The 22785-nt window shown below is 50.3% G+C and overlaps 13 protein-coding genes and 1 pseudogene across 13 annotated transcripts; 10 read left to right on the forward strand and 4 right to left on the reverse strand.

The window, feature by feature from the left end:
* Positions 1 to 147: 147 nt before the first annotated feature.
* LOC118432621 (histone H3) lies at positions 148 to 1113 on the forward strand. The gene has a single exon (XM_035844253.1). The coding sequence runs from the start codon at positions 579 to 581 to the stop codon at positions 987 to 989; it is 411 nt and encodes a 136-aa protein (XP_035700146.1). The 5' UTR covers positions 148 to 578; the 3' UTR covers positions 990 to 1113.
* Positions 1114 to 1577: 464 nt separating this feature from the next.
* LOC118432628 (late histone H2A.2.2-like) lies at positions 1578 to 2079 on the reverse strand. The gene has a single exon (XM_035844261.1). It carries the CDS (start codon positions 2053 to 2055, stop codon positions 1681 to 1683), a length of 375 nt encoding a protein of 124 aa, XP_035700154.1. The 5' UTR covers positions 2056 to 2079; the 3' UTR covers positions 1578 to 1680.
* Positions 2080 to 2303: 224 nt separating this feature from the next.
* Positions 2304 to 2909, forward strand: LOC118432635 (histone H2B-like). The gene has a single exon (XM_035844267.1). It carries the CDS (start codon positions 2324 to 2326, stop codon positions 2684 to 2686), a length of 363 nt encoding a protein of 120 aa, XP_035700160.1. The 5' UTR covers positions 2304 to 2323; the 3' UTR covers positions 2687 to 2909.
* Positions 2910 to 3177: 268 nt separating this feature from the next.
* LOC118432638 lies at positions 3178 to 9125 on the forward strand. Its single transcript, XM_035844270.1, has 3 exons — positions 3178 to 3799; positions 5813 to 6230; positions 8793 to 9125. The coding sequence occupies exons 1-3, from the start codon at positions 3513 to 3515 to the stop codon at positions 9123 to 9125; spliced, it is 1038 nt and encodes a 345-aa protein (XP_035700163.1). The 5' UTR covers positions 3178 to 3512.
* On the forward strand, positions 4017 to 5416 carry LOC118432608 (histone H1-like). Its single transcript, XM_035844240.1, has one exon. The coding sequence runs from the start codon at positions 4546 to 4548 to the stop codon at positions 5128 to 5130; it is 585 nt and encodes a 194-aa protein (XP_035700133.1). The 5' UTR covers positions 4017 to 4545; the 3' UTR covers positions 5131 to 5416.
* LOC118432624 (late histone H2A.2.2-like) lies at positions 6540 to 7380 on the reverse strand. Its single transcript, XM_035844257.1, has one exon. It carries the CDS (start codon positions 7354 to 7356, stop codon positions 6982 to 6984), a length of 375 nt encoding a protein of 124 aa, XP_035700150.1. The 5' UTR covers positions 7357 to 7380; the 3' UTR covers positions 6540 to 6981.
* Positions 7605 to 8207, forward strand: LOC118432636 (histone H2B-like). The gene has a single exon (XM_035844268.1). It carries the CDS (start codon positions 7625 to 7627, stop codon positions 7985 to 7987), a length of 363 nt encoding a protein of 120 aa, XP_035700161.1. The 5' UTR covers positions 7605 to 7624; the 3' UTR covers positions 7988 to 8207.
* A 223-nt stretch (positions 9126 to 9348) lies between the features above and the next one.
* Positions 9349 to 10710, forward strand: LOC118432611 (histone H1-like). The gene has a single exon (XM_035844242.1). It carries the CDS (start codon positions 9840 to 9842, stop codon positions 10422 to 10424), a length of 585 nt encoding a protein of 194 aa, XP_035700135.1. The 5' UTR covers positions 9349 to 9839; the 3' UTR covers positions 10425 to 10710.
* Positions 10711 to 10743: 33 nt separating this feature from the next.
* On the forward strand, positions 10744 to 11708 carry LOC118432620 (histone H3). The gene has a single exon (XM_035844252.1). It carries the CDS (start codon positions 11174 to 11176, stop codon positions 11582 to 11584), a length of 411 nt encoding a protein of 136 aa, XP_035700145.1. The 5' UTR covers positions 10744 to 11173; the 3' UTR covers positions 11585 to 11708.
* A 193-nt stretch (positions 11709 to 11901) lies between these two features.
* On the reverse strand, positions 11902 to 12795 carry LOC118432627 (late histone H2A.2.2-like). Its single transcript, XM_035844260.1, has one exon. The coding sequence runs from the start codon at positions 12643 to 12645 to the stop codon at positions 12271 to 12273; it is 375 nt and encodes a 124-aa protein (XP_035700153.1). The 5' UTR covers positions 12646 to 12795; the 3' UTR covers positions 11902 to 12270.
* A 99-nt stretch (positions 12796 to 12894) lies between these two features.
* LOC118432632 (histone H2B-like) lies at positions 12895 to 13496 on the forward strand. The gene has a single exon (XM_035844263.1). It carries the CDS (start codon positions 12914 to 12916, stop codon positions 13274 to 13276), a length of 363 nt encoding a protein of 120 aa, XP_035700156.1. The 5' UTR covers positions 12895 to 12913; the 3' UTR covers positions 13277 to 13496.
* A 271-nt stretch (positions 13497 to 13767) lies between these two features.
* LOC118432143 (transcriptional regulatory protein AlgP-like) lies at positions 13768 to 22177 on the forward strand. Its single transcript, XM_035843670.1, has 5 exons — positions 13768 to 14406; positions 15142 to 15709; positions 16375 to 16738; positions 19446 to 19502; positions 21762 to 22177. Exons 1-5 carry the CDS (start codon positions 14103 to 14105, stop codon positions 22092 to 22094), a joined length of 1626 nt encoding a protein of 541 aa, XP_035699563.1. The 5' UTR covers positions 13768 to 14102; the 3' UTR covers positions 22095 to 22177.
* LOC118432607 (histone H1-like) lies at positions 14419 to 15797 on the forward strand. The gene has a single exon (XM_035844239.1). It carries the CDS (start codon positions 15129 to 15131, stop codon positions 15711 to 15713), a length of 585 nt encoding a protein of 194 aa, XP_035700132.1. The 5' UTR covers positions 14419 to 15128; the 3' UTR covers positions 15714 to 15797.
* On the reverse strand, positions 20132 to 20750 carry LOC118432631 (annotated as a pseudogene).
* Positions 22178 to 22785: the final 608 nt, after the last annotated feature.

Here is a 22785-nt window from a genome sequence, read left to right on the forward strand (position 1 = left end):
TCCATCAGTACAGCAACACCGCCCTCCCCATTCCCTTGCTCACGTTAAAATATGACGCACACACACAGGCGCACGCACACACATGTACGCACACACACACGAACACACACATGTACGCACACACACACACACACACACACACACACACACACACACACACACACACATCCATACATACATACATATACGCGCACAGGCTAATAAAACTATTGTTATTTTGTTGACACACAGTGAAGACAAAGTGATATTGTGTATTTATCGACAAATTTAATGAGTAAGGTGATGTCTTGTTACCTACAGTAGTATTCGATAGCCATTCTAAATAGCTCAACATCGCCATTGCCACATTTTCCGACGTGACACCGGTCCAGAAGTGTCGAGCTTGCTTCGGAAAATCGGATCCTGGCGCTATAACAACTGACCAATCACAGTGCCAGATTTCGACAGACAACCAATCAGACGACCGGGCAATTGAAATCTACGGGGCATATCATTAGCGGGTGCTATAAATTCGCTCTCCACAATCTGCCGACTACTCTTATTGTCGTGCACTTCGGCGTAGACAAAGTTTATTCGACATGGCACGTACCAAGCAGACCGCCCGTAAGTCCACCGGTGGCAAGGCCCCCAGGAAGCAGTTGGCAACCAAGGCCGCTCGCAAGAGCGCCCCGGCTACCGGCGGCGTCAAGAAGCCTCACCGCTATAGGCCCGGCACCGTGGCCCTGAGAGAGATCCGTCGCTACCAGAAGTCGACGGAGCTGCTCATCCGCAAGCTGCCCTTCCAGCGCCTGGTGCGGGAGATCGCCCAAGACTTCAAGACCGACCTGCGCTTCCAGAGCTCGGCGGTCATGGCTCTGCAGGAGGCCAGCGAGGCTTACCTGGTCGGTCTCTTCGAGGACACCAACCTGTGCGCTATCCACGCCAAGCGGGTTACGATCATGCCCAAGGACATCCAACTCGCACGCCGCATCCGAGGGGAACGTGCATAAGCTGGATCGGAACAAGAGTCAAGACAACCCCGGCCCTTCTCAGGGCCACACACATATCCCAGAAAGATCTACATCGTTCACATTTCTTGAATAACGATACCCTTGCCAATAAACACACAACAGCCACACGAGTTTGTACATAGCCACATACCAATAAGTTGACGTTGGAGTAATATAGCCCCCCCCCCCCCCGACCCACCCACCCACATACACACAACAAAAAGGCTGATGGGCGTGCCTTCCACGTGGTATTGCACGTGTTACTCCACGTGCTTTACCGTCTACGGTTACCCAAATTGTATAGATATGTCAGTTAGCAGTACGTGGTCATCCTCTACGATTACCCAAATTGTACAGATATGTCAGCTAGCATTACATGGTCATCTCTACGATTACCCAAATTGTACAGATAGGTCAGCTGGCATCACTAGGTCATGATGTCGGCTAGAATTAAACGGACCACTTGAACGGTGAAGGTAGCGACATTGTGCTCATTTCTTGCGCAAGTGCCACCTTGTAAGACTGTAAATGTGTTAGCTAACATGAAATGGGACATGTAATGCGATTGACTTAGATGTAGTGCATGATGGTGTAGATGTAATGTGTAGTTTTATGCGAATATGATACAGGTCTTTCGAAAGGATGTGGGTGGCCCTGAAAAGGGCCGGGGTTTTCGGTCTCCGTCTGGAATCTACTGGGCCTTGCCGGTCTTCTTGGGTAGAAGCACGGAGTGGATGTTGGGGAGAACACCGCCCTGTGCAATAGTGACGCCGGACATCAGCTTGTTCAACTCCTCGTCGTTGCGGACGGCCAGTTGAAGGTGACGGGGGATGATCCTGGTCTTCTTGTTGTCGCGGGCAGCGTTACCAGCCAACTCGAGGATCTCGGCGGTCAGGTACTCCAGCACGGCCGCCAGGTACACCGGAGCGCCGGCACCAACGCGCTCGGCGTAGTGTCCCTTTCGCAAGAAGCGATGGACGCGGCCAACCGGAAACTGGAGCCCCGCTCGGGATGAACGGCTCTTTGCCTTGGAGCGTGCCTTGCCTCCTTTACCACGTCCAGACATCTTGCAGTAGTCGATTGATTAGCGTTAAACAAGCGGCAAAGTGGATGGAGGAATGAATAGACAAAATCTCCTGCCCCATCAATTTATACCTCGCCGCTGGATCGACAACTTCCGACCGCGAACCAATAGAGAGGGGAGAGAATCTCTGCAACGTCCGCACCTTCGACGAGACAATCCAGAAAAATTTGCATTCTTTCCCACATAAAAAGCCGAGACGGCACGGGTGCAGACATTCTTTGCTGTCTACTACGCCAAGAACATCATCATCATGCCACCAAGTGGGAAAGCCGTAAAGAAAGCAGGCAAGGCCAGGCCCGCCGGAGACAAGAAGCGCGGAAGGAGGAGAAAGAGAAGGGAAACCTTCGGCGTCTACATCTACAAGGTGCTGAAACAGGTGCACCCCGACACAGGCGTCTCCAGCAAGGCAATGGGCATCATGAATTCTTTCGTCAACGACATTTTTGAGCGCATCGCCGCCGAGGCTTCTCGTCTGGCTAACTACAACAAGCGCTCCACTATCAGCAGCCGGGAGATCCAGACCGCCGTGCGACTCCTGCTGCCGGGCGAGCTAGCCAAGCACGCCGTCAGCGAGGGCACCAAGGCCGTCACCAAGTACACAAGTTCCAAGTGAATCTACCGACAGAGCTAGAGTTAACCCCGGCCTTTTTCAAGGCCACCCACATCCCCACAAAAGAGCTATATAACAATCACACTTTCCAGTCAAACAAACACCCGACACAGGTACGCGCCACTGTATTGTGATCTATCGCATGCAGGTGCCTGGAACCCACCCACCAACACTCCCTAGTAGAACATGTACAGAGCTGTCACGCATACCAAAAAAAAAAAAAAAATATCAAAGAAAATCAAGTGTCTTCTGACGTAATAAAAGTATGCACACGTTCTTTTAGTACGACAGAACATTTGTCCTCTGGAACAAATGTCGACACCTGTGACGTCCTTTGGGCGTTCTTTAGAACAACGAAACGGCGTTTACGTCGTCGGTGGGCATTCATTTCATGACAAGAGCCTTCAACACAGACAGACGATATCTGAAATGTGTAGTCCAACTTCTGGGCCCTAGCTAATGAAGACCCTGTGAGGTGTAAACGCTTGCGTGTATTGGGTAGCTTTCTGCCTCTTGTCAGCTTTAATGTCTTGTAATCTTTGATGTCATTTCACTTCCCCTTTCTCCCTTTGTTTCGATGTGCTTTAACTTTTTTCAATGTCAGCGCTGGCTTTCCGGTGCGAAATCGTCGGCGTGGAGTTGTCTTGAGTAGCTCGGATGGAGTGACGGATCGATGGCGTCCTACCATTGGCCAGGTGTGGTCGACCGGTCGCGGCCTAGACTCCTCGTAGGTCCGCAGGACTGCTATTAAATAGGATCAGGCAAGAGAACAGTCATTCGTTTCTTCGCTCTAATCCTAGTCGAGAAGAACATCGCACCTGCCTGTATCATGTCTGGACGCGGCAAAGGAGGCAAGGGTCTCGGAAAGGGAGGCGCCAAGCGTCACCGCAAGGTGCTTCGCGACAACATCCAGGGCATTACCAAGCCCGCCATCCGTCGTCTGGCTCGCCGAGGCGGCGTCAAGCGCATCTCCGGCCTCATCTACGAGGAGACCCGAGGTGTTCTCAAGGTCTTCCTGGAGAACGTGATCCGCGACGCAGTGACCTACACCGAGCATGCCAAGCGCAAGACCGTCACCGCCATGGACGTTGTCTACGCTCTCAAACGCCAAGGCCGCACCCTCTACGGCTTCGGTGGCTAAAAGATCCGACTGACTTATCATCGCAAGCAAACCCCGGCCCTTTTCAGGGCCACCCAAATGTCTTAGAAAGAGCTGTATTTTCTCACAACCATCTCACACACGTACACACCCAGTCGACTCTAATAAACAACGACAACACATAAAGTACATTCTTTCAAAACCCAAGCAAGCAAGCAATCACACCTGTCACCTGTCTGTGCTCACGTACGATTGTAGTTCTCAATAATCGTTTGCGTTTGTTTATTAGTTGTCTTTATTCTGTGTGTTTGTATGTGTTTTTGATGATGGATGCGCATGAGTGATGTTTTCCTTCGCTGATGTTGTGATCTTTGCTGCTTTTCTTGTAATTAGCGGATGTTTGTAGTGTGTGGAAGGAGACATGTAGTACAATGTGATGTGTTTTCTGTGCGCGGTGGATGGATCTTGATGTGTGTGTTCTATTGTTGTTGCTCCATGTGCGGTCTGGATGAATCGTCGCAGCTGTCTTACCGTGAAAAGACGGTACTGTGCTGTACTTTAATAAACCAATGAAATATTATTTGTCGTGTCTGGTAAGGGAGGAATTCCACCGTCAATGTAGAAAAGAAACGCAAGTTCGACGGACAATAAGACGCAGACAAAGTGTGACGATTCCGGCCAGGTCCGTGCCTTTAGTACTTCACGCCAGCTTGACAAGACACCGGGTTCATTTGCGCGACTAACGCAGACAAGACAAGACAGCATGTCCGCTCCAGCATCGTCCCCGAAGAAGGCCAAGAAGCCCGCGGCGCCCAAGGCCCCTGCGGCTCACCCGCCCACCACCGTCATGGTTACGGCGGCCGTGGAAGCGCTCAAGGACCGCACCGGTTCTTCTCTGTCGGCTATCAAAAAGTACATCGCTGGCAACTACAAGTTTGACGTGGAGAAGAAAGCGCACTTCATAAAGCGCGCCCTGAAAACCTTGGTGGAGAAGGGTACCCTCCTACAGGTTAAAGGGACCGGAGCGTCGGGGTCCTTCAAGATCAACGTGGCTGCCAAGAAAGCCGCCGAGAAGGCGGCTAAGAAGGCCGTCAAGAAGCCAGTGGCTAAGAAACCCGTGGCTAAGAAGGCCGCAAAACCCAAGACATCCAAGCCAAAGAAGCCCAAGGCGAAGAAGGCTACCACCCCCAAGAAGACGACGACCAAGAAACCGACCGCGAGCAAGAAAACCAAGAAATCTCCTGCCAAGAAACCTGCTGCCAAGAAACCCGTCAAAAAAACTCCGACAAAGAAGACCACCAAGAAGACCGCGCCCGCCAAGAAGGCCTCCAAGCCCAAGAAGAAGTGAAGATCTGACCGTTGTTTTTCCTGCAAACCCGGGCCCTTTTCAGGGCCAACCACATCCTCACAAAAGAGCTATCTCAATCACCTATCCACATCAATGCATATTATCGTTTGAAAGATAGAACACATGGAATAAAGAGGAATAGAAAAGAAAAACAACTTTCCATCAGTACAGCAACACCGCCCTCCCCATTCCCTTGCTCACGTTAAAATATGACGCACATACACATACAGCATTCACACACAGGCGCACGCACACACATGTACGCACACACACACGAACACACACATGTACGCACACACACACACACACACACACACACACACACACACACACACACATCCATACATACATACATATACGCGCACAGGCTAATAAAACTATTGTTATTTTGTTGACACACAGTGAAGACAAAGTGATATTGTGTATTTATCGACAAATTTAATGAGTAAGGTGATGTCTTGTTACCTACAGTAGTATTCGATAGCCATTCTAAATAGCTCAACATCGCCATTGCCACATTTTCCGACGTGACACCGGTCCAGAAGTGTCGAGCTTGCTTCGGAAAATCGGATCCTGGCGCTATAACAACTGACCAATCACAGTGCCAGATTTCGACAGACAACCAATCAGACGACCGGGCAATTGAAATCTACGGGGCATATCATTAGCGGGTGCTATAAATTCGCTCTCCACAATCTGCCGACTACTCTTATTGTCGTGCACTTCGGCGTAGACAAAGTTTATTCGACATGGCACGTACCAAGCAGACCGCCCGTAAGTCCACCGGTGGCAAGGCCCCCAGGAAGCAGTTGGCAACCAAGGCCGCTCGCAAGAGCGCCCCGGCTACCGGCGGCGTCAAGAAGCCTCACCGCTATAGGCCCGGCACCGTGGCCCTGAGAGAGATCCGTCGCTACCAGAAGTCGACGGAGCTGCTCATCCGCAAGCTGCCCTTCCAGCGCCTGGTGCGGGAGATCGCCCAAGACTTCAAGACCGACCTGCGCTTCCAGAGCTCGGCGGTCATGGCTCTGCAGGAGGCCAGCGAGGCCTACCTGGTCGGTCTCTTCGAGGACACCAACCTGTGCGCTATCCACGCCAAGCGGGTTACGATCATGCCCAAGGACATCCAACTCGCACGCCGCATCCGAGGGGAACGTGCATAAGCTGGATCGGAACAAGAGTCAAGACAACCCCGGCCCTTCTCAGGGCCACACACATATCCCAGAAAGATCTACATCGTTCACATTTCTTGAATAACGATACCCTTGCCAATAAACACACAACAGCCACACGAGTTTGTACACAGCCACATACCAATAAGTTGACGTTGGAGTAATGTCCCCCCCCCCCCCCCCGACCCACCCACCCACATACACACAACAAAAAGGCTGATGGGCGTGCCTTCCACGTGGTATTGCACGTGTTACTCCACGTGCTTTACCGTCTACGGTTACCCAAATAGTATAGATATGTCAGCTAGCAGTACGTGGTCATCCTCTACGATTACCCAAATTGTACAGATATGTCAGCTAGCATTACATGGTCATCTCTACGATTACCCAAATTGTACAGATAGGTCAGCTGGCATCACTAGGTCATGATGTCGGCTAGAATTAAACGGACCACTTGAACGGTGAAGGTAGCGACATTGTGCTCATTTCTTGCGCAAGTGCCACCTTGTAAGACTGTAAATGTGTTAGCTAACATGAAATGGGACATGTAATGCGATTGACTTAGATGCAGTGCATGATGGTGTAGATGTAATGTGTAGTTTTATGCGAATATGATACAGGTCTTTCGAAAGGATGTGGGTGGCCCTGAAAAGGGCCGGGGTTTTCGGTCTCCGTCTGGAATCTACTGGGCCTTGCCGGTCTTCTTGGGTAGAAGCACGGAGTGGATGTTGGGGAGAACACCGCCCTGTGCAATAGTGACGCCGGACATCAGCTTGTTCAACTCCTCGTCGTTGCGGACGGCCAGTTGAAGGTGACGGGGGATGATCCTGGTCTTCTTGTTGTCGCGGGCAGCGTTACCAGCCAACTCGAGGATCTCGGCGGTCAGGTACTCCAGCACGGCCGCCAGGTACACCGGAGCGCCGGCACCAACGCGCTCGGCGTAGTGTCCCTTTCGCAAGAAGCGATGGACGCGGCCAACCGGAAACTGGAGCCCCGCTCGGGATGAACGGCTCTTTGCCTTGGAGCGTGCCTTGCCTCCTTTACCACGTCCAGACATCTTGCAGTAGTCGATTGATTAGCGTTAAACAAGCGGCAAAGTGGATGGAGGAATGAATAGACAAAATCTCCTGCCCCATCAATTTATACCTCGCCGCTGGATCGACAACTTCCGACCGCGAACCAATAGAGAGGGGAGAGAATCTCTGCAACGTCCGCACCTTCGACGAGACAATCCAGAAAAATTTGCATTCTTTCCCACATAAAAAGCCGAGACGGCACGGGTGCAGACATTCTTTGCTGTCTACTACGCCAAGAACATCATCATCATGCCACCAAGTGGGAAAGCCGTAAAGAAAGCAGGCAAGGCCAGGCCCGCCGGAGACAAGAAGCGCGGAAGGAGGAGAAAGAGAAGGGAAACCTTCGGCGTCTACATCTACAAGGTGCTGAAACAGGTGCACCCCGACACAGGCGTCTCCAGCAAGGCAATGGGCATCATGAATTCTTTCGTCAACGACATTTTTGAGCGCATCGCCGCCGAGGCTTCTCGTCTGGCTAACTACAACAAGCGCTCCACTATCAGCAGCCGGGAGATCCAGACCGCCGTGCGACTCCTGCTGCCGGGCGAGCTAGCCAAGCACGCCGTCAGCGAGGGCACCAAGGCCGTCACCAAGTACACAAGTTCCAAGTGAATCTACCGACAGAGCTAGAGTTAACCCCGGCCTTTTTCAAGGCCACCCACATCCCCACAAAAGAGCTATATAACAATCACACTTTCCAGTCAAACAAACACCCGACACAGGTACGCGCCACTGTATTGTGATCTATCGCATGCAGGTGCCTGGAACCCACCCACCAACACTCCCTAGTAGAACATGTACAGAGCTGTCACGCATACCAAAAAAAAAAAAAGAAAATCAAAGAAAATCAAGTGTCTTCTGACGTAATAAAAGTATGCACACGTTCTTTTAGTACGACAGAACATTTGTCCTCTGGAACAAATGTCGACACCTGTGACGTCCTTTGGGCGTTCTTTAGAACAACGAAACGGCGTTTACGTCGTCGGTGGGCATTCATTTCATGACAAGAGCCTTCAACACAGACAGACGATATCTGAAATGTGTAGTCCAACTTCTGGGCCCTAGCTAATGAAGACCCTGTGAGGTGTAAACGCTTGCGTGTATTGGGTAGCTTTCTGCCTCTTGTCAGCTTTAATGTCTTGTAATCTTTGATGTCATTTCACTTCCCCTTTCTCCCTTTGTTTCGATGTGCTTTAACTTTTTTCAATGTCAGCGCTGGCTTTCCGGTGCGAAATCGTCGGCGTGGAGTTGTCTTGAGTAGCTCGGATGGAGTGACGGATCGATGGCGTCCTACCATTGGCCAGGTGTGGTCGACCGGTCGCGGCCTAGACTCCTCGTAGGTCCGCAGGACTGCTATTAAATAGGATCAGGCAAGAGAACAGTCATTCGTTTCTTCGCTCTAATCCTAGTCGAGAAGAACATCGCACCTGCCTGTATCATGTCTGGACGCGGCAAAGGAGGCAAGGGTCTCGGAAAGGGAGGCGCCAAGCGTCACCGCAAGGTGCTTCGCGACAACATCCAGGGCATTACCAAGCCCGCCATCCGTCGTCTGGCTCGCCGAGGCGGCGTCAAGCGCATCTCCGGCCTCATCTACGAGGAGACCCGAGGTGTTCTCAAGGTCTTCCTGGAGAACGTGATCCGCGACGCAGTGACCTACACCGAGCATGCCAAGCGCAAGACCGTCACCGCCATGGACGTTGTCTACGCTCTCAAACGCCAAGGCCGCACCCTCTACGGCTTCGGTGGCTAAAAGATCCGACTGACTTATCATCGCAAGCAAACCCCGGCCCTTTTCAGGGCCACCCAAATGTCTTAGAAAGAGCTGTATTTTCTCACAACCATCTCACACACGTACACACCCAGTCGACTCTAATAAACAACGACAACACATAAAGTACATTCTTTCAAAACCCAAGCAAGCAAGCAAGCAAGCAATCACACCTGTCTGTGCTCACGTACGATTGAATAATCGTTTGCGTTTGTTTATTAGTTGTCTTTATTCTGTGTGTTTGTATGTGTTTTTGATGATGGATGCGCATGGGTGATGTTTTCCTTGGCTGATGTTGTGATCTTTGCTGCTTTTCTTGTAATTAGCGGATGTTTGTTGTGTGTGGAAGGAGACATGTAGTACAATGTGATGTGTTTTCTGTGCGCGGCGGATGGATCTTGATGTGTGTGTTCTATTGTTGTTGCTCCATGTGCGGGCTGCATGATTCGTCGCAGCTGTCTTACCGTGAAAAGACGGTACTGTGCTGTACTTTAATAAACCAATGAAATATTATTTGTCGTGTCTGGTAAGGGAGGAATTCCACCGTCAATGTAGAAAAGAAACGCAAGTTCGACGGACAATAAGACGCAGACAAAGTGTGACGATTCCGGCCAGGTCCGTGCCTTTAGTACTTCACGCCAGCTTGACAAGACACCGGGTTCATTTGCGCGACTAACGCAGACAAGACAAGACAGCATGTCCGCTCCAGCATCGTCCCCGAAGAAGGCCAAGAAGCCCGCGGCGCCCAAGGCCCCTGCGGCTCACCCGCCCACCACCGTCATGGTTACGGCGGCCGTGGAAGCGCTCAAGGACCGCACCGGTTCTTCTCTGTCGGCTATCAAAAAGTACATCGCTGGCAACTACAAGTTTGACGTGGAGAAGAAAGCGCACTTCATAAAGCGCGCCCTGAAAACCTTGGTGGAGAAGGGTACCCTCCTACAGGTTAAAGGGACCGGAGCGTCGGGGTCCTTCAAGATCAACGTGGCAGCCAAGAAAGCCGCCGAGAAGGCGGCTAAGAAGGCCGTCAAGAAGCAAGTGGCTAAGAAACCCGTGGCTAAGAAGGCCGCAAAACCCAAGACATCCAAACCAAAGAAGCCCAAGGCGAAGAAGGCTACCACCCCCAAGAAGACGACGACCAAGAAACCGACCGCGAGCAAGAAAACCAAGAAATCTCCTGCCAAGAAACCTGCTGCCAAGAAACCCGTCAAAAAAACTCCGACAAAGAAGACCACCAAGAAGACCGCGCCCGCCAAGAAGGCCTCCAAGCCCAAGAAGAAGTGAAGATCTGACCGTTGTTTTTCCTGCAAACCCCGGCCCTTTTCAGGGCCAACCACATCCTCACAAAAGAGCTATCTCAATCACCTATCCACATCAATGCATATTATCGTTTGAAAGATAGAACACATGGAATAAAGAGGAATAGAAAAGAAAAACAACTTTCCATCAGTACAGCAACACCGCCCTCCCCATTCCCTTGCTCACGTTAAAATATGACGCACATACACATACAGCATTCACACACAGGCGCACGCACACACATGTACGCACACACACACGAACACACACATGTACGCACACACACACACACACACACACACACACACACACACACACACACATCCATACATACATACATATACGCGCACAGGCTAATAAAACTATTGTTATTTTGTTGACACACAGTGAAGACAAAGTGATATTGTGTATTTATCGACAAATTTAATGAGTAAGGTGATGTCTTGTTACCTACAGTAGTATTCGATAGCCATTCTAAATAGCTCAACATCGCCATTGCCACATTTTCCGACGTGACACCGGTCCAGAAGTGTCGAGCTTGCTTCGGAAAATCGGATCCTGGCGCTATAACAACTGACCAATCACAGTGCCAGATTTCGACAGACAACCAATCAGACGACCGGGCAATTGAAATCTACGGGGCATATCATTAGCGGGTGCTATAAATTCGCTCTCCACAATCTGCCGACTACTCTTATTGTCGTGCACTTCGGCGTAGACAAAGTTTATTCGACATGGCACGTACCAAGCAGACCGCCCGTAAGTCCACCGGTGGCAAGGCCCCCAGGAAGCAGTTGGCAACCAAGGCCGCTCGCAAGAGCGCCCCGGCTACCGGCGGCGTCAAGAAGCCTCACCGCTATAGGCCCGGCACCGTGGCCCTGAGAGAGATCCGTCGCTACCAGAAGTCGACGGAGCTGCTCATCCGCAAGCTGCCCTTCCAGCGCCTGGTGCGGGAGATCGCCCAAGACTTCAAGACCGACCTGCGCTTCCAGAGCTCGGCGGTCATGGCTCTGCAGGAGGCCAGCGAGGCTTACCTGGTCGGTCTCTTCGAGGACACCAACCTGTGCGCTATCCACGCCAAGCGGGTTACGATCATGCCCAAGGACATCCAACTCGCACGCCGCATCCGAGGGGAACGTGCATAAGCTGGATCGGAACAAGAGTCAAGACAACCCCGGCCCTTCTCAGGGCCACACACATATCCCAGAAAGATCTACATCGTTCACATTTCTTGAATAACGATACCCTTGCCAATAAACACACAACAGCCACATACCAATAAGTTGACGTTGGAGTAATGTAGCCCCCCCCCCCCCAACACACACACACACACACACACACACACACGCACACACAACTAAAAAGCTAATGGGCGTGCCTTCCACGTGGTATTGCACGTGTTACTCCACGTGCTTTACCGTCTACGGTTACCCAAATTGTATAGATATGTCAGTTAGCAGTACGTGGTCATCCTCTACGATTACCCAAATTGTACAGATATGTCAGCTAGCATTACATGGTCATCTCTACGATTACCCAAATTGTACAGATAGGTCAGCTGGCATCACTAGGTCATGATGTCGGCTAGAATTAAACGGACCACTTGAACGGTGAAGGTAGCGACATTGTGCTCATTTCTTGCGCAAGTGCCACCTTGTAAGACTGTAAATGTGTTAGCTAACATGAAATGGGACATGTAATGCGATTGACTTAGATGCAGTGCATGATGGTGTAGATGTAATGTGTAGTTTTATGCGAATATGATACAGGTCTTTCGAAAGGACGTGGGTGGCCCTGAAAAGGGCCGGGGTTTTCGGTCTCCGTCTGGAATCTACTGGGCCTTGCCGGTCTTCTTGGGTAGAAGCACGGAGTGGATGTTGGGGAGAACACCGCCCTGTGCAATAGTGACGCCGGACATCAGCTTGTTCAACTCCTCGTCGTTGCGGACGGCCAGTTGAAGGTGACGGGGGATGATCCTGGTCTTCTTGTTGTCGCGGGCAGCGTTACCAGCCAGCTCGAGGATCTCGGCGGTCAGGTACTCCAGCACGGCCGCCAGGTACACCGGAGCGCCGGCACCAACGCGCTCGGCGTAGTGTCCCTTTCGCAAGAAGCGATGGACGCGGCCAACCGGAAACTGGAGACCCGCTCGGGATGAACGGCTCTTTGCCTTGGAGCGTGCCTTGCCTCCTTTACCACGTCCAGACATCTTGCAGTAGTCGATTGATTAGTGTTAAACAAACGGCAAAGTGGATGGAGGAATGAATAGACAAAATCTCCTGCCCCACCAATTTATACCTCGCCGCTGGATCGACAACTTCCGACCGCGAACCAATAGAAAGGGGAAAGAATTTCTGCAACGTCCGCACCTTCGACTAGACAATCCAGAAAAATTTGCATTCTTTCCCACATAAAAAGCCGAGACGGCACGGGTGCAGACATTCTTTGCTGTCTACTACGCCAAGAACATCATCATCATGCCCCCAAGTGGTAAAGCCGTCAAGAAAGCTGGCAAGGCCAGGCCCGCCGGAGACAAGAAGCGCGGAAGGAGGAGAAAGAGAAGGGAAACCTTCGGCGTCTACATCTACAAGGTGCTGAAACAGGTGCACCCCGACACAGGCGTCTCCAGCAAGGCAATGGGCATCATGAATTCTTTCGTCAACGACATTTTTGAGCGCATCGCCGCCGAGGCTTCTCGTCTGGCTAACTACAACAAGCGCTCCACTATCAGCAGCCGGGAGATCCAGACCGCCGTGCGACTCCTGCTGCCGGGCGAGCTAGCCAAGCACGCCGTCAGCGAGGGCACCAAGGCCGTCACCAAGTACACAAGTTCCAAGTGAATCTACCGACAGAGCTAGAGTTAACCCCGGCCTTTTTCAAGGCCACCCACATCCCCACAAAAGAGCTATATAACAATCACACTTTCCAGTCAAACAAACACCCGACACAGGTACGCGCCACTGTATTGTGATCTATCGCATGCAGGTGCCTGGAACCCACCCACCAACACTCCCTAGTAGAACATGTACAGAGCTGTCACGCATACCAAAAAAAAAAAAAGAAAATCAAAGAAAATCAAGTGTCTTCTGACGTAATAAAAGTATGCACACGTTCTTTTAGTACGACAGAACATTTGTCCTCTGGAACAAATGTCGACACCTGTGACGTCCTTTGGGCGTTCTTTAGAACAACGAAACGGCGTTTACGTCGTCGGTGGGCATTCATTTCATGACAAGAGCCTTCAACACAGACAGACGATATCTGAAATGTGTAGTCCAACTTCTGGGCCCTAGCTAATGAAGACCCTGTGAGGTGTAAACGCTTGCGTGTATTGGGTAGCTTTCTGCCTCTTGTCAGCTTTAATGTCTTGTAATCTTTGATGTCATTTCACTTCCCCTTTCTCCCTTTGTTTCGATGTGCTTTAACTTTTTTCAATGTCAGCGCTGGCTTTCCGGTGCGAAATCGTCGGCGTGGAGTTGTCTTGAGTAGCTCGGATGGAGTGACGGATCGATGGCGTCCTACCATTGGCCAGGTGTGGTCGACCGGTCGCGGCCTAGACTCCTCGTAGGTCCGCAGGACTGCTATTAAATAGGATCAGGCAAGAGAACAGTCATTCGTTTCTTCGCTCTAATCCTAGTCGAGAAGAACATCGCACCTGCCTGTATCATGTCTGGACGCGGCAAAGGAGGCAAGGGTCTCGGAAAGGGAGGCGCCAAGCGTCACCGCAAGGTGCTTCGCGACAACATCCAGGGCATTACCAAGCCCGCCATCCGTCGTCTGGCTCGCCGAGGCGGCGTCAAGCGCATCTCCGGCCTCATCTACGAGGAGACCCGAGGTGTTCTCAAGGTCTTCCTGGAGAACGTGATCCGCGACGCAGTGACCTACACCGAGCATGCCAAGCGCAAGACCGTCACCGCCATGGACGTTGTCTACGCTCTCAAACGCCAAGGCCGCACCCTCTACGGCTTCGGTGGCTAAAAGATCCGACTGACTTATCATCGCAAGCAAACCCCGGCCCTTTTCAGGGCCACCCAAATGTCTTAGAAAGAGCTGTATTTTCTCACAACCATCTCACACACGTACACACCCAGTCGACTCTAATAAACAACGACAACACATAAAGTACATTCTTTCAAAACCCAAGCAAGCAAGCAATCACACCTGTCTGTGCTCACGTACGATTGTAGTTCTCAATAATCGTTTGCGTTTGTTTATTAGTTGTCTTTATTCTGTGTGTTTGTATGTGTTTTTGATGATGGATGCGCATGGGTGATGTTTTCCTTGGCTGATGTTGTGATCTTTGCTGCTTTTCTTGTAATTAGCGGATGTTTGTTGTGTGTGGAAGGAGACATGTAGTACAATGTGATGTGTTTTCTGTGCGCGGCGGATGGATCTTGATGTGTGTGTTCTATTGTTGTTGCTCCATGTGCGGGCTGTATGATTCGTCGCAGCTGTCTTACCGTGAAAAGACGGTACTGTGCTGTACTTTAATAAACCAATGAAATATTATTTGTCGTGTCTGGTAAGGGAGGAATTCCACCGTCAATGTAGAAAAGAAACGCAAGTTCGACGGACAATAAGACGCAGACAAAGTGTGACGATTCCGGCCAGGTCCGTGCCTTTAGTACTTCACGCCAGCTTGACAAGACACCGGGTTCATTTGCGCGACTAACGCAGACAAGACAAGACAGCATGTCCGCTCCAGCATCGTCCCCGAAGAAGGCCAAGAAGCCCGCGGCGCCCAAGGCCCCGGCAGCTCACCCGCCCACCACCGTCATGGTTACGGCGGCCGTGGAAGCGCTCAAGGACCGCACCGGTTCTTCTCTGTCGGCTATCAAAAAGTACATCGCTGGCAACTACAAGTTTGACGTGGAGAAGAAAGCGCACTTCATAAAGCGCGCCCTGAAAACCTTGGTGGAGAAGGGTACCCTCCTACAGGTTAAAGGGACCGGAGCGTCGGGGTCCTTCAAGATCAACGTGGCAGCCAAGAAAGCCGCCGAGAAGGCGGCTAAGAAGGCCGTCAAGAAGCAAGTGGCTAAGAAACCCGTGGCTAAGAAGGCCGCAAAACCCAAGACATCCAAACCAAAGAAGCCCAAGGCGAAGAAGGCTACCACCCCCAAGAAGACGACGACCAAGAAACCGACCGCGAGCAAGAAAACCAAGAAATCTCCTGCCAAGAAACCTGCTGCCAAGAAACCCGTCAAAAAGACTCCGACAAAGAAGACCACCAAGAAGACCGCGCCCGCCAAGAAGGCCTCCAAGCCCAAGAAGAAGTGAAGATCTGACCGTTGTTTTTCCTGCAAACCCCGGCCCTTTTCAGGGCCACACACATCCTTACAAAAGAACTATCTCAATCACCTATCCACATCAATACATATTATCGTTTGAAATATAGAACACGTGGAATAAAGAGGAATAGAAAAAAAAACTTTCCATCAGTACAGCAACACCGCCCTCCCCATCCCCCTGCTCACGTTAAAAGATGACGCACATACACATACAGCATTCACACACAGGCGCGCACACACACACACACACACACATGTACGCACACACACACACACACACACACACACACACACACACACACACACACATCCATACATACATACATATACGCGCACAGGCTAATAAAACTATTGTTATTTTGTTGACACACAGTGAAGACAAAGTGATATTGTGTATTTATCGACAAATTTAATGAGTAAGGTGATGTCTTGTTACCTACAGTAGTATTCGATAGCCATTCTAAATAGCTCAACATCGCCATTGCCACATTTTCCGACGTGACACCGGTCCAGAAGTGTCGAGCTTGCTTCGGAAAATCGGATCCTGGCGCTATAACAACTGACCAATCACAGTGCCAGATTTCGACAGACAACCAATCAGACGACCGGGCAATTGAAATCTACGGGGCATATCATTAGCGGGTGCTATAAATTCGCTCTCCACAATCTGCCGACTACTCTTATTGTCGTGCACTTCGGCGTAGACAAAGTTTATTCGACATGGCACGTACCAAGCAGACCGCCCGTAAGTCCACCGGTGGCAAGGCCCCCAGGAAGCAGTTGGCAACCAAGGCCGCTCGCAAGAGCGCCCCGGCTACCGGCGGCGTCAAGAAGCCTCACCGCTACAGGCCCGGCACCGTGGCCCTGAGGGAGATCCGTCGCTACCAGAAGTCGACGGAGCTGCTCATCCGCAAGCTGCCCTTCCAGCGCCTGGTGCGGGAGATCGCCCAAGACTTCAAGACCGACCTGCGCTTCCAGAGCTCGGCGGTCATGGCTCTGCAGGAGGCCAGCGAGGCCAGTAGTGGCAAAATATTGGACATTCTGAAACATGGGGCATTTCAAAAACTTACAAATAAGCTTACAAACCAAAGGACATCCAACTCGCACGCCGCATCCGAGGGGAACGTGCATAAGCTGGATCGGAACAAGAGTCAAGTCTACACCAGGGGTTCATTCATGTCTCCCTTGGGAATTTCAGTACAGAGGACTAACAGGTTGCTCGGTGTCGTTCATGGCCCGTTGCTTGCCCGCTATCTCGAGCTGCGATTTTTTTTGGTCAACCCTTACGTTACGGAAGCCTGTCCGCTATCTCGAGCTGCGATGTTTTAGTCAACCCTTACGTTACGAAAGCCTGTCCGCTATCTCGAGCTGCGATGTTTTCGTCAACCCTTACGTTACGGAAGCCTGTCCGCTATCTCGAGCTGCGATGTTTTAGTCAACCCTTACGTTACGGAAGCCTGTCCGCTATCTCGAGCTGCGCTTTTTTTGTCAACCCTTACGTTACGGAAGCCTGTCCGCTATCTCGAGCTGCGCTTTTTTCGTCAACCCTTACGTTACGGAAGCCTGTCCGCTATCTCGAGCTGCGCTTTTTTTGTCAACCCTTACGTTACGGAAGCCTGTCCGCTATCTCGAGCTGCGATTTTTAGTCAACCCTTACGTTACGGAAGCCTGTCCGCTATCTCGAGCTGCGATTTTTAGTCAACCCTTACGTTACGGAAACCAGTTCAAGCCAGTTGCGTGTCCGCTATCTCGAGCTGCGATCTTTTCGTCAAACGTTACGGAAGTGGTCAATTATGTCCAGGTCCTGTGTGGCCCGTTGACGGAAGTGGTCAATTATACGCAAAATCCAAACACTCAGGGCCCCAACGAATATCGAAACAGTCTATATAAAGACACGAAAATATGAAAAAAATGGAGCGTTTAATACCAGTCCTATGTTCTTTTAAACCGAACGTTTTTAGGTGGAGACACAGCCCGGTGTGATTCTTTTAGTTCATGATTACCAGAATCGTTAGAGAATGCCCCACTGAATGACCAGCATCATGCACGCCTGGCTTGGCACGTGTTGAGCAAATGTGCTTCCAAGTGTAAACTCGAAGGTCATACTACACATCACGCTCATTGAAGTTAGTTTTCAAGGAGCCCAGTGTACGATGATGATTATGTTTTCCGGTTCAATGCCGTGTATCAAATATTAGTTTAACAAGAGTGGAACTTTTGCTACAACAAGAGTGGAACTTTTGCTACCACGGCGTTCCAAGCTGTATAAAGTGACGTCCCCTCTGGCGTTATCACGTCTGCGTTGCACCCAGTTTGGTGCTGTTTCGTGTGTGAGGTTGACGATTTTGAAAATGACCACCAAAATCGACTTCATTTGTTAGGTAGTGATTTTTGGCCATCTGAAGGAGAACTAATATTCCGACATTCAAAATGTTGTGCAGAACTTTGGGAGCTTACATGTCCAATTTTCTTCTAAAGAACGCTGTAAAGGGGAAGAAACGTGAGGCCGGCGAGCCCACAGCTGGAAAAATCCGACGGTTGGGAGAATTTAGCAGTCATCAGTACACAAGCTGTCACCGAGCTTCTGTTAAGCAAAGTTCTCGTAAAAATATTACATATAGCATAATCTTAAAAACATTTCGAAAAAAAATGTTTCTCTGGTAAAATGTGTAGTATGACCTTCGAGTTTACACTTGGAAGCACATTTGCTCAACACGTGCCAAGCCAGGCGTGCATGATGCTGGTCATTCAGTGGGGCATTCTCTAACGATTCTGGTAAACATGAACTAAAAGAATCACACCGGGCTGTGTCTCCACCTAAAAACGTTCGATTTAAAAGATCATAGGACTGGTATTAAACGCTCCATTTTTTCATATTTTCGTGTCTTTATATAGACTGTTTCGATATTCGTTGGGGCCCTGAGTGTTTGGATTTTGCGTATAATTGACCACTTCCGTCAACGGGCCACACAGGACCTGGACATAATTGACCACTTCCGTAACGTTTGACGAAAAGATCGCAGCTCGAGATAGCGGACACGCAACTGGCTTGAACTGGTTTCCGTAACGTAAGGGTTGACTAAAAAATCGCAGCTCGAGATAGCGGACAGGCTTCCGTAACGTAAGGGTTGACAAAAAAAATCGCAGCTAGATATAGCGGGCAGGCTTCCGTAACGTAAGGGTTGACGAAAAAATCGCAGCCCGAGATAGCGGACAGGCTTCCGTAACGTAAGGGTTGACGAAAAAATCGCAGCCCGAGATAGCGGACAGGCTTCCGTAACGTAAGGGTTGACGAAAAAATCGCAGCCCGAGATAGCGGACAGGCTTCCGTAACGTAAGGGTTGACGAAAAAATCGCAGCTCGTAACGTAAGGTGGAAAAACTTGGTTGCGTGTGTCTTGTGTCTTGTTAAGAAGGACCACCCGTGCTAATGCCGTTATGTAAGGTTTGCTTGAGACTCGGTGTCCCTCTTGTGTCAGGATGGCGTGTGTCCCTTGTTAGGCTGTGGAAGGTTTTGGACCGAAGGGTTGATGGAAAATGTGTATACTGTCCCAGCCCAGACAACATGAAATTCAAAGTACCTGATTGGCATGTAAGGTGGATTGCGTTGCAAAAATCGGTGAATTCCCTTGGGTGCAATATCATTCTACGTTAGGTCTTCTGTTAGGTTTGGAAATGCCCCATGTTTCACAATGTCCAATTTCTTGCCATGTATAAGCGAGGCCTACCTGGTTGGTCTCTTCGAGGACACCAACCTGTGCGCTATCCACGCCAAGCGGGTTACGATCATGCCCAAGGACATCCAACTCGCACGCCGCATCCGAGGGGAGCGTGCATAAGCTGGATCGGAACAAGAGTCAAGACAACCCCGGCCCTTTTCACGGCCACACACATATCCCAGAAAGATCTGCATCGTTCACATTTCTTGAATAACGATACCCTTGCCAATAGACACACAACAGCCACACAAGTTTGTACACAGCCACATACTAATAAGTTGACGTTGGAGTGATATAGCCCCCCCCCCCCCCACAAACACACACAAAAGCTGATGGGCGTGCCTTCTATGTGGTATTGCACGTGTTACTCCACGTGCTTTATCGTCTACGGTTACCCAAATAGTATAGATATGTCAGCTAGCAGTACGTGGTCATCCTCTACGATTACCCAAATTGTACAGATATGTCAGCTAGCATTACATGGTCATCTCTACGATTACCCAAATTGTACAGATATGTCAGCTGGCATCACTAGGTTATGATGTCAGCTGGAATGAAACGAACCACTTGAACGGTGAAGGTAGCGACATTGCGCTCATTTCTTGCGCAAGTGCCACCTTGTAAGACTTTAAATGTGTTAGCTAACATGTAATGCGATTGACTTAGATGCTGTGTATGATGGCGTAGATGTAATGTGTAGTTTTATGCGAATATGATACAGGTCTTTCGAAAGGATGTGGGTGGCCCTGAAAAGGGCCGGGGTTTTCGGTCTCCGTCTGGAATCTACTGGGCCTTGCCGGTCTTCTTGGGTAGAAGCACGGAGTGGATGTTGGGGAGAACACCGCCCTGTGCAATGGTCACGCCGGACATCAGCTTGTTCAACTCCTCGTCGTTGCGGACGGCCAGTTGAAGGTGACGGGGGATGATCCTGGTCTACTTGTTGTCGCGGGCAGCGTTACCAGCCAGTTCGAGGATCTCGGCGGTCAGGTACTCCAGCACGGCGGCCAGGTACACCGGAGCGCCGGCACCAACGCGCTCGGCGTAGTGTCCCTTTCGCAAGAAGCGATGGACGCGGCCAACCGGGAACTGGAGACCCGCCCGGGATGAACGGCTCTTAGCCTTGGAGCGTGCCTTACCTCCTTTTCCACGTCCAGACATCTTGCAGTTGTCGATTGATTAGCGTTAAACAAACGGCAAAGTGGATGGAGGAATGAATAGACAAAATCTCCTGCCCCACCAATTTATATCTCGCCGCTGGATCGACAACTTCCGACCGCGAACCAATTGAAAGGGGAGAGAATCTCTGCAACGTCCGCACCTTCGACTAGACAATCCAGAAAAATTTGCATTCTTTCCCATATAAAAAGCCGAGACGGCACGGGTGCAGACATTCTTTGCTGTCTACTACGCCAAGAACATCAGCATCATGCCGCCAAGTGGAAAGGCCGTCAAAAAAGCCGGCAAGGCAAGGCCCGCCGGAGACAAGAAGCGTGGAAGGAGGAGAAAGAGAAGGGAAACCAAGGCCGTCACCAAGTACACAAGTTCCAAGTGAATCTACCGACAGAGCTAGAGTTAACCCCGGCCTTTTTCAAGGCCACCCACATCCCCACAAAAGAGCTATATAGCAATCACACTTTCCAGTCAAAGAACCACTCGACACAAGTACACGCCACTTTATTGTGATCTATCGAATGTGAATAAACCCACCAACACTCACTCATTCGCAAAACAGGGCTACCACGCACACCAACAAAAATCAAAGAAATCAAAGTGTTTTCTGACGTAATAAAACTATGTACACGTTCTTTTAGTAAAACAGAACATTTGTCTTCTGGAACAAATGCCGTCGCATGTGACGTCCCTTGGGCGTTCTTTAGAACAACGAAACGGCGTTTGCATTCTGTTCATGACAAGTGCCTTCAACAAAGACAGACGATATCTGAAATGTGTAGTCCAACTTCTGGGCGCTAGCTAATGAATCCCTTGTGAGGCGTAGACGCTTCCGTGTTTTGGGTGGCTTTCTGCCTCTTGTCAGCTTTAATGTTTAATGTCTTGTAATCTTTAATGTCAGTTTACTTCCCCTTTCTCCCTTTGTTTCGACGTGCTTTAACTTTTTTCGATGCCAGTGCTGCCTTTTCGGTGCGAAATCGTCGGCGTGGAGTTGTCTTGAGCAGCTCGACTGGAGTGACGTCCTACCATTGGCCAGGTGTGGTCGACCGGTCGCGGCCTAGGCTCCTCGTAGGTCCGCAAGGCTGCTATTAAACAGGATCCGGCAAGAGAAGACTCATTCATTTCTTCGCTCTAATCCTAGTCGAGAAGAACATCGCACCTGCCTATATCATGTCTGGACGCGGCAAAGGAGGCAAGGGTCTCGGAAAGGGAGGCGCCAAGCGTCACCGTAAGGTGCTTCGCGACAACATCCAGGGCATCACCAAGCCCGCCATCCGTCGCCTGGCTCGCCGAGGCGGCGTTAAGCGCATCTCCGGCCTCATCTACGAGGAGACCCGAGGTGTTCTCAAGGTCTTCCTGGAGAACGTGATCCGCGACGCAGTGACCTACACCGAGCACGCCAAGCGCAAGACCGTCACCGCCATGGACGTTGTGTACGCTCTCAAACGCCAAGGCCGCACCCTCTACGGCTTTGGCGGCTAAAAGATCCGACTGACTTATCATCGCAAGCAAACCCCGGCCCTTTTCAGGGCCACCCAAATGTCTAAGAAAGAGCTGTATTTTCTCACAACAATAACGCCGCCCCGTACATAATCATTTTGAGTAGGCTGAAACTGGGTCAACCGCGCCTGTCCGGAAATACTGAAATTTGCCCTGTCACCCCCGTAAACTTTAGAATTGACACGTTTCAATCATTTCGCATGTCTAAGAAAGAGCTGTATTTTCACACGTACACAAACAATAATCATGTAAGATACATTCTTTCAAAACCCAAGCCAGCAATCACACCTGTCTGTGCCCACGTACGATTGTAGTTCTCAAGTTGTTTGTTTGACAAGTTTGACAAGTTTTATTACAGATGCACGGCATAGCAGCACGGTAGCTGAATTGCGCCGCCATTTACAATTATGTACATTAAAACCAGCCATGATAAAATCTGTTCGTTAACTTACAAACTTAAAAGCAAATACATTTACAAGCATTTTAGAATTGTACCATACTATTGAAGGGTACTCATCATTCCGAGAGGATTATAAACATAACGAAACAAAGGGTCGTCGTACAACAATATAGTTAAATACAATCAAGTGTCAAGTTTGCGTGTGTTTATTATTTGTCTTGATTCTGTGTGTTTGTATGTGTTTTTGATGATGGATGCGTGTGAATAATGCTA

The sequence above is a fragment of the Branchiostoma floridae genome, chromosome 15 (assembly GCF_000003815.2).
Source record: "Branchiostoma floridae strain S238N-H82 chromosome 15, Bfl_VNyyK, whole genome shotgun sequence".
In the NCBI taxonomy this organism is placed as follows: Eukaryota; Metazoa; Chordata; class Leptocardii; order Amphioxiformes; family Branchiostomatidae; genus Branchiostoma; species Branchiostoma floridae.